The 10,190-nt window shown below is 37.4% G+C and overlaps 1 protein-coding gene across 2 annotated transcripts; it reads left to right on the top strand.

The window, feature by feature from the left end:
• The first annotated feature begins 1,462 nt into the window (after positions 1–1,462).
• LOC137726189 (transcription factor bHLH63-like) lies at positions 1,463–5,447 on the top strand. 2 transcript variants are annotated; one of them, XM_068465072.1, is made up of 7 exons: positions 1,463–2,385; positions 2,767–2,991; positions 3,101–3,235; positions 3,333–3,404; positions 4,145–4,354; positions 4,443–4,542; positions 5,234–5,447. In XM_068465072.1, exons 1-7 carry the CDS (start codon positions 1,876–1,878, stop codon positions 5,269–5,271), a joined length of 1,290 nt encoding a protein of 429 aa, XP_068321173.1. In that variant the 5' UTR covers positions 1,463–1,875; the 3' UTR covers positions 5,272–5,447. The 2 variants fall into 2 exon arrangements, with proteins under 2 accessions (XP_068321173.1, XP_068321172.1); XM_068465071.1 differs by having other exon boundaries at positions 4,142–4,354.
• The last annotated feature ends 4,743 nt before the right edge of the window (positions 5,448–10,190 follow it).

Raw genomic sequence — 10,190 nt, 5'->3', positions numbered from 1 at the left:
TTTGATTTTTTTACAGCTATGCTCTTTAAACCTATATGAATACAATGAACTAATTCGATCGTCAATTTAAAACATTTAAACAAGTGGATACCACAAAAGAAAAAGGCAATGCAAGAACCCCAAAAGAAAAATAAAATAAAATAACTTTGCGCGACGAAGGCTGGCGTCGCACAAAGACCATTTACGCGACGTGTTGTGTTTTGCGTCGCGCAAACATGTTTTTCTACTAGTGTATGCATCATCAGCCGTGGCAACTGTAGTGAGTGACATTGTATTTCACTGTGATTTTGTATTGGTTCATTGCTTATATCATGTTGAGTGCCAAAACATTCAATAGGACTAACAAAGAGAGTTGTTTTTTCCGATAAATTAAATAAAGTCACCATGCATAATTTGTTTATCCATTTTGTGTTGACAAATTGTGTATGGCTATATCTGTGCCGCTTACATCTTCTGTAATCCATTTTCCATACACACATATCCTAAAGGCTAAACAAAAAATCTTAAAGGGTTCCTTATACGTGTATCCCTTATAGGGCATTAGTGTTAACATACGTAAGGGATATAACCACACGCACTTACCCACACACCATGATCTATGAAAACCAAAAAATAGGCTAAGACCCCTTTGCAAGTCCTCAAAGAGTCTTGTGATATGCCTTGATCCTAGGATAACGTAACCTCCCCTCACCATAAACATTTTGATAAAAAAAAAAAAAAAAAAAGAAGGTAACTTTGTCAAGTATTTTAATACACTATCCAAAACTCAATGATACCCAACATTTAACAATGCAAGGACGTAACCAACTGTTACTATCATTGGTATCCCTCCTCATCTACAAGCGAGAGTTGTCAAATTCGACGTACATGGATAACAATAACGTATTATATTTATGTTGAATTTGATACCTAGTTAGTGATCTTGCCCAATACCCTACCTCTCCTCTCAAGTAAAATATCGTTGTATTAAAAATAAAAAATAAATAAATAAAATAAAAACAATGCAAGGATGTTTGTGTTAATTACTAAAGAGCTAATTGATAATTAAATGATTAATATGCTAAATACTATTATAATACTTAGACAAAATAGAATCAAAATATAACATGTCATAGTCAATTAGTCATATTCGAGTTATCCGTTACCGTGATAGGCAGTCGTCACCGTAAGACATGTAGACCTAGACTATCATGCAGTCGTCGGACGCTGCTAATCATATTTAGCATGCAGCACCACAAAATAAACCCCGTTCCGTCGGAACCCTAAACCTAGCAACCAGGCTTAACACTCCGTTTTAATCCGGACAAGAGCACGTGGCGGTCATGTCAACCATGGCCCACAACCCACGGCCTCTGGTTATGTGGATACATTCGATGGCTCTCTGCCCCAGTTGCTTAATCCTCCTCTCTCTCTCTCTCTCTCTCTCTCTCTCTCTCTCTCTCTCTCATCATCATCATAAATCTCGCTCTCTCTCCTCTTTCTAATAATGCCGGCTATTTCTTTGTCAGATTCCGGCAAACCCTTTCTTCGTCTTTATATATACCTAACCCCCTCCCTCTCCTCTTTAGCTTTCTCTCACATTTCCATCTCTCTCTATCTCTCCGTCTCTCTCCAACTGGTCCAATACCATCATCCACCAGCTCCCATTACACACTACTACTACTGTATGATCAAAACCTTGCCTATAAAACTCCAAAATGTATTGGGCATGAGGTAATAATCCTAACCAATCTCACCACATTTTCCAAAACTAATCACTACCCATTATTCAGACCCCAAAAGTTTTACTACCCATCAATTGTTTCCCTTTCGATTTCTGGTCACATCGCTCGATTTCAGAGGTTCCCAAAATCTGTGTGCGTTTTTGTCTGTGTGATGAACAGAGCTTTACCGGAGATGTTGAACTGTATGAACGCGCCAGGGACCATCATCGCCGGAAACTGTACCGACATGACGGTGATGGAGAGGCAGAGGGACCGGATGAAGTGGCAGAAGTGCGACCATCATGATCAACAACAGCAGCAGATTCAGTATAATTTTGGCGGGAGCGAGCTTGGTGGGGTGTTCTCTCTTCCAATTCATGCTCAGGGGTTTCACGGTTTTCTGGGTGGTAACCCGGCAGTGAAACCCGACCCGAGTTCGGAAAACCGGTGGGCAGAATTGGGTTTCGGGTCTTGTGGTTTGGTCTTGAATAATAATGGAACTGCAGGGTTGGAAGAGATGGGTAATGTTCTCAATAACAACATTTCCAAGACTTTTAGTTGCTCGCCCGCTGTAGCCGCTGAGAAGAGGTCAAGCGACACCGTTTTGTCTCAAAAGCTTAGCTTGCCGGCCGGGAAGGAAAGCTTTAAAAAGAGGAAGGCTGATGAGGTGCAGAGCAATAAGGTGTGCCCTCTATGCTCAACTTTCTAATATGTCGTCAATATTTGATCGAAAACATGCATTATCTTATTTTACTGATTTCAGAATTTGGAATTAAGTACTCGTTTCATCCAATATCCCAAAAATGTACATGTATATATATACACACGTTGGATTGTACTTTGTTCGTTTTTTGTGTTGTAGTTGTGTCTCTTGATTTTTTTTTTTTTTTTCCTTTATTTACTTTCTATTTTAAATGCTTGATTTTTTTGTCATAAGATATCTGTGTTTAAATTGAGTAAGTTTTTGGAATTTGAGTTACAAATTTCAATAGGCCGTGAGAGAAGTATAGAATGTTTTGAGAAATTGGCTGATTACATATGTATCTTTTTTGGGGATTTCCAGGCTGCAACTGCAGAAAGTGATAGCACTGAGAAGAGAATGAAAAGTTGTGCTGAGGAAGGGGACTCCAAGATCACAGAGCAAATCAGCACCAAGAACAACAACAAAGAATCTTCTGCTGATACTTCAAAGGACAATTCAAAAGCTTCTGAGGTTCAAAAGCCTGATTACATCCATGTCCGCGCGCGGCGAGGTCAGGCCACTGATAGCCACAGCTTGGCTGAGAGGGTGAGTAGGACATATGGGGTTCAAATTTACATATAACTTTTACCGCGTGTAAACCTTGTTCTTCGATTTCGTGTTATTTATGCCTTGTGTTGGTCTCATGATCCTGCAGGTTAGGAGGGAAAAAATCAGTGAACGAATGAAGTATCTGCAAGATTTAGTGCCAGGGTGCAACAAGATAACTGGCAAGGCCGGCATGCTTGAAGAAATCATCAATTATGTTCAGTCTCTCCAACGACAAGTAGAGGTGACATACATTTGATCTTTTCCCATCATTGGTTTAAGTACTTGGAAATCTTTTTATTGTTCTGTAGTCTTAAACGGATCCGCTTCATAATTAACAGTTCCTGTCTATGAAACTAGCTGCTGTGAATCCGAGGCTTGACTTCAACATCGATGACTTGTTTGCAAAAGAGGTCAGTAATCTTTTAAGTTCTATAAGACCAATCAGTTTTTATCATTGTTCTAAAAATCTCCGCCTAGGTGCTAGGCGGTTAGTCACCGCCATGATTAGTCCGTAGGCATTTGAAAATTAAGAAAGGGCGCCTTGACCTGCTTAAGCGTCCGCCTAGCCCTCCTAGGCACATGTCTAGCCCGCTTAAACTTGCCTAGGCACCAACCTGGGTCAGGACTCCCACTTAGACAGAAAATCAATAATTTTCATTTTGGATTTTAGTTTTTCAATAAAATGTAATAAATTTGTTGAAAACTTGGATGAACATTCATTATATGGTTGTTCCCCATGTTTTCAATAATACTTTATAATCTATATGTCTGTTTATTATGCAATGTATGTATCTCAATACAATTATGTGTTTTTTTTTTTAAAGTATAAATAGGCATTTATTGATACAATATAATAAATTTACTTAAATATGTCTGGTCCGCCTAATCCCCGCGTAGCCGCCTAGGCGCTAGGCCCTAACCCGCTACCCGACTAGCGTCTAACGTCTTTTAGAACCTTAGTTTTTATAGATATCCCAATTACCATCCCTGTAGTTCTAAAAAATTTGATGTGCAAACTTGCTTGAAATGGCTTAACAGGAAAAAAATTGTTCTTTAAGAGAATAATGTTTTTACTCTTTTGGCGAACTAATGAAGAATTGTTTGTCCAAAGTTCCATTACTTATACTCTCATTTCGCTTCAAATTAGCAGATGTTTCCTACATGCGGGGCCAATTTTCAGACGATTGGTATGTCATCAGAAATGACCAATTCTGCGTATCTTCAGTTGAATCCAATGCAACGATTGGCATCTTGTGGGTTGGATATGGGGTTAAATTCCACTGATTTGGCGCTTCGAAGAACCATAAGCGCTCCTGGTTCGATCCCCCCCGAACCATTTCTTGACACATCCTGTTTCACTGTAATGTCTTTAAACTCTTGTGTCAGTTATATGGAACCTGTAAAATTTTAGCAATATTTTTATCGAAAATAGTATATGCCACTTGCAGCAAGCCCAACCTACGGCAATTTGGGATGCTGATTTGCAGAACATTTTCAATGTGGAATTTCAACAAGGAAGATCATCCTTTCAATCGCAACCATTTACAGGTAGATAGAACTAATCTTTCTCCTGCATTCTCATACCAATGCCCATAACTCCATTCCTGTACGACAAGAATTATTAGGTTTAACTACCTGTGATAGAGATTATGGACCACATAGACCCACAAATGTCTAAATATTTTGCTTAGGAATTTAGGTCCTTTCTAATTGGGCGAAGAAAAACTTTCCAGATTAGCGTATATTAGCATAGCTTGGAATATCGCTTTGTTGAAAAGAATATTTTTTCTAAATGAATGGTTATCTTGCTTTTGCTCCTAAATCGATCAAAAGTAAAGATCTTCTTCTTTTTCTCTGAATGATTACGATCTTGCCTCAACATTATGGATTAGAAAGGGTGAGCAGCTAAAGGTCTGGTGCAATTTGAGTCTGCTGTAATCCACATAATGGTGATGGTGTATATCAAGTCTTACTCAAATAAATGGTCCCCACAAGAGAAAGTTTAGGCTCCAATTCACTCAATCAAATAATGATGGTGCAATTGATTGGTCAATCATATTTTTTTTTCTGTTGTATCTTTTTGAGTTGAAGTCCGATATTTATTGAAAAAGAAGAAAAACGTCCAAAATTAAGCATAGGATGCTAACAATGGGATTCAATAAAAATCTTGTCGGATATTTCAATCCGGACCAAGGGAAAATTAGCGATAGAGTTACTCTCATGTATGTTATTTTTGCAGGTTCCATTGAAGGTAGTAATTTAAAGATGGAGATGTGAATGAAACATCACTCATTTGATTCTTGGAAGAGTTTACTTAATGCATCTGATCCAGATTATTTTTTCTACTCTCTTAAGTACATAACATATTTATATATATGTTTGTATGTATACCTGCAACATAGTATGAATAAAATAAATTCTCCTATATACACAAATATGTTCCATTGTTTTTATTTCCCTCCTACCCTAAATCCTAAACCCTAAACTCTAATTTCATATCTTACGTGCCAGGTCACGAGAATAGAAATATGAACATAAATGATACAACTCCGTGACACGTAAGTTTTTTTGTTCTTTTACAAACTAAATTACTCCCCCCAGTGGCGGATCCAGGAATTTAAGGTCGAGTGGTCCCAATATAATATTAAAAATTAAACCGTAAACTACAAATTTTCATACCAACAACATTATGAGCAACAAAGACTAAATTTGTTTATGATAAGGTGTCATACCTGTAAATGTGTCATGATATTCATGGTGTGTGAAGACTGGAGAGGTGATTGTTGTTGGCTAGTGGTGCCTTTGGTTGGCTGGGATGGGGATTGGGGAATGGCCCAATGGGAAGCAATTAAAGGGTTATAAGAAGAATTGGTAAAGTGGGCTCTTTTGAAAGTCAGGCCCCTACGAAGCTCAACTTCCCACGTGACTTAGAGGTTGTTTTCAAACCCATAACAAACCGTACCGTTTCACTCAAATGGCTTGGGTAAAACAACTTCGTCTAGCCAAGTCATTTAAAAAAGAATAATCAGTCTTCTTCTTCTTCTCCTTTTGGTTTGTTGAATTCCAGAAAAGAGTGCAGTAGTTGCTCCTCTCCTCCCTTATCTGCCTGGACTTAGGTGGTCATCGGAGGTCTTCATGGCCACTTATCCGAGCTTTTGGGTGGTCCCTTAATATATCTGCCCCTACTTCCACGCCCCCCCCCCCCCCCCCACCACAACACACAAATTGAAGTGAAAGACAAGTGTTGACACAAGCAATATCAAATGTCAATAGCCACCAGTTGTCATGGGAAGGAAAAATTGCCTAATCATGTTTTGAAGATTGATGATGGAATGCAAGTTGTCCTTCCGATGTATGGAGCTGAAAGACAAGTTCAAGCAAGCACTAGATGACGGATAGTGGCCATGGGCCTCCCTGTGGACCGACCCAACCCCCTTTTTGAGAGGAATAATATAAAATATTTGATGAGACACCTGATGATAATTATGCAAAAACAAAGGGTGTTGATAATTATACATGTGATAGTCAGGTGCCTCCATTGAAATTTCCTTTAGTTTACCCATTTAGGATAAATTACACAAAACTATCTCGATTATAGGTTGAACCACCCACAATCTCATACCTCATGTTTTAAACATTAATGTGTCATACCTCAACTTATGAATTCGTTGCAATGTCATATATCCGTTAAATTTTCTGTTAATTTGGCTATTAAATGATGATGTGGTAGAAGAGAGCCCACTCCTATACCATCTCAAATACAAAATTAATTAATTAATTAAAAAAATTTAATTTTTATTTAATTAATTAAAAGTAATTGAAAATTATTTAATTATTAATAAATTATTAATTTTTTCTTTAATAATTAAAATTAACTTAAAATAACTCTCTCTCTCTCTCTCTCTCTCTCTCTCTCTCTCTTTTTTCCCCAAAATGCCTATCTTCATCTTCTCCCTTGAGTTCCGATCGTCTCCTCCCCTTGCGCCTCCTTCCCTGCAAAATCAGAATTCCAAATCCACATCCAAAGACGACTCGCTCGGTACCAGTTCTGGTGGAGGCGGTGGATTCAATAGGTAGATTCCGAGAGCTCGACCGACGCGATTACGAAGAAGTCGTCTGCGGATGTCTCCCATTTTGGGGACTTTGCTGGGGTTGAATAGGATAAAGATGAGATCGGGGCCATTGCCGTATGAGAGCCTCTTTGGGTTTAGCGGTGACAAAGGGCCAATACTGGCTTGAGTAATTTGTCGAGGCTGGGAGTCGGCTATCAGAGTTTAGGGTCGAGAAGTGGGGGGAAGAAGGAGGCTGCGAGTCAGAATAGGATTCGGTTTGTGTTGGGCTGGTATGAGGAGGAGGGAGTGATGGAGGTGTGAGGGGAGGAGACGATAGGAAGGAGTGAGGGGAGGAGACGATCGGAAATTGGGGAGAAGATGAAGATCGGCAATTGGGGAGAAGAGAGAGAGAGAGGTTTTTTTTAAAATTAATAATGAATTAATTTTATAGAAACTAATGAAAATGATTTGAAAACTTTGAGTTTTAACAATAAGTACAAAATAAAGGGTAAAGTGAATAATAACATGATTGATTTTTTAGTGTAAAAATGTGATTTTTCGTTAAAGTAAATTGTAACATGAACTTTTTATTAAAATTCACTTAATTTTAGTTATTAAATAAAAATTAATAATTATCAGTAATTGATTAATTTCTTATTCCAATTGGCAAAGGAATGGGCCCGGTTTCTACCACGTTATCATTTAATAGTCAAATTGACAGAAAATTTAATGGAGGTTCGACATTGCAACAAATTCATAAGTTGAGGTATGACATTGCAATATTTAAGACATGAAGTATGAGATTGTAATTCGACCCATAATTGAGGTAGTTTTGTGTAATTTCCCATTCAGTTTACTACCATTTTCTGAATTATCATATGCCAAAGTCTTGGGGTAAAATGTTGTTTGATAATGTAGTTAAATAGGAAGAAAACATTCCTTTAGTGTAAATGATATCGTTTGTTCAAAAATAAAAAAAAAACCTTCTTCAAGAGCCTTTTAGGTTAATTTAGCAGTGAATAGAAAAGTAAAGCCGTATTGGCTGACCAGTTTATCTTTGGATCTCCAATAACACTAGCTATTTTAACAAAGAGCTATTAGCTAAATGGTCAGTTTTTGACATTTAGTTGCAGAAATGATCAGCTTTTACATATCGTCATCGTTGTGTGATTGTTATTTTATCGTTGTGTGATCTATATTTAATAAATATATCATCATTATTGAAAGTGATATTTTCTGCAACTAAATATAAAAAAAATAATCATTCCAGCTAATTGCCCCTTAACAAACCATGAATATTTTTATTACTAAAGAGAGAGCAGTGAGAGTTTAATATTTAGCTTAGTGACTATTTACCAAGTTGTTTTTTGGGTTAAAATAGCTAAAGCAAGAACATTTGAACAATCTCTTAATCATCTGTTGTTCAAGTAAATCACTTATTTATTCCGTGATCTGATTTTATCGATTTATTTAGTTTACTTTTTATCCTTTTTACATCAGTAAGTTATTCGTACTAATTTAAAAGAGCACGTGATACGTTCTACACAAAAATATCACACACCCCACTCCATATCGTATTCCAACGATCTAACTGTCAATCTCTTAGGTCTTCCCTCAAGGATCATCTTTACAAAAAAATTATCAAAATCTGAAACCATTTGACAGTTGGATTAAGTGGTAATAATATTAGTGGTCCTTTGAAAAATCATATTTGTCTATTTGCTATTGCTTCACTACAAGTGGATGTTTGAATGGTTTTAAATTTGTCTAATTTTTTGCAAGAATGATCAATGAATAATTTATCAAAGTATACACGATTCGAATCATTGAGAAAAGTTACAGAATAAGCACCACAAGGTGTCGATCAATTATTATTATTTGAGGATCCTTCAATGGAAGGGACTCTACATGTTCATATATATGAATCTACATCAACTACCCTTTTAGGTGCCTATAACAGAGAAGGGGACTTTACTTCTCAGCTGAATTCTTAGCAACCCTAGACAGAAAATGAACATATAAATAGGGAGAATCTTTGGGTTTGTTTGGCAACATTTTTTTTTCGAATAGAATGAGGGAGAGAGAAATGGTGAAATGAAGAATAATGCGTGAAACAAAAACTCGAAAGTAAAAATTATTTGGAATTGTTTTTAGTTTTTCTTTTTATTTAGGTATTATTCTGTCTCGAATCCATCTCTCTCCTTCCTCCTTCCTTGTTTGTTCTCTCTATTTTTCCCTATGTATCTCATTGCCATCTTTTGAACTGAAAAATGAAACTGAAAACCAAAAACCAAAGTGTTACCAAAGAAAGATGAGTACATGGATTAACTAGAAGGAAATGATTGATTGGTTGGGGTTATGCAGCATGTTACTAAATCCACAAATAACATTGTCGGACCACCTAGTTCATGTTTCCACCGATAAACAACTGGTAAAGACCAGACTAAATCGCACCAAACATGTCAGGACTCATCGGTCTCACCCGTTGTTGTTTGGGTTTTTGGACCACTAAAGATTGTATACACATTACCACTTCTTGCCCTTGTTGTTACGAATCAAAAAAAGGTTCATCTCACTTCGTTTTCAAGCCAAATATAATAGTGAGAAAGGGGTGTGGTCCGTGGACCTGGCCTCATCCATAAAAATGATCTCCTTTGATTCTCTTTGCTCCTCTTGATGGTGATAGATGATCTTGCCTTCCCCATTTCTTGGGTCCACTCCATATGAATGATCTCCTTTGATTTTGCTTTAGTCATCCTTTAGGCCTTTTTGGTCAGCTTTCACTCACATGGTGCCATTTCAAGGAATGAAAGCTCAAAAACTACATAGATTCTTTTTGCGTAGTGCAAATATCAGTGCAGCAACATGGCATAAAATCCAATAAGGCTCTCTAGGTTTTCTTCTTAAACCCTAGAAGAGTAACGGCTAAGAATATCAGGAAAGCTTGGTTTTTGGTGATTCAGACTGCTCTTTCCGGTGAGGAGGCAGGCATGAGGGCTGGGTGTGCTCCAGTTGTCTAATGGTGTGGGAGAGAGTCCTGCAATTCTCAATAAGGTGTCTCAAAGTGTGTACGTGGGGTTGGTCTTGGCTTAGAACAGGACTGATGACAATGGAAGAAATAGTTTCAAAATTCTCAGGGAAGTT

This window comes from Pyrus communis, chromosome 2 (genome assembly GCF_963583255.1).
Source record: "Pyrus communis chromosome 2, drPyrComm1.1, whole genome shotgun sequence".
NCBI classification, from domain to species: Eukaryota; Viridiplantae; Streptophyta; class Magnoliopsida; order Rosales; family Rosaceae; genus Pyrus; species Pyrus communis.
This window is presented reverse-complemented; position numbering and strand designations above follow the sequence as displayed.

Excerpts from the sequence above, each read along its gene's own strand:
- LOC137726189 (XM_068465071.1), top strand. The coding sequence starts at position 1,876 with ATGAACAGAGCTTTACCGGAGATGTTGAACTGTATGAACGCGCCAGGG. Across the intron at positions 2,386-2,766 it reads ATGAGGTGCAGAGCAATAAG|GCTGCAACTGCAGAAAGTGA; the intron begins GTGTGCCCTCTA and ends GGGGATTTCCAG. Across the intron at positions 3,236-3,332 it reads CTCTCCAACGACAAGTAGAG|TTCCTGTCTATGAAACTAGC; the intron begins GTGACATACATT and ends CATAATTAACAG.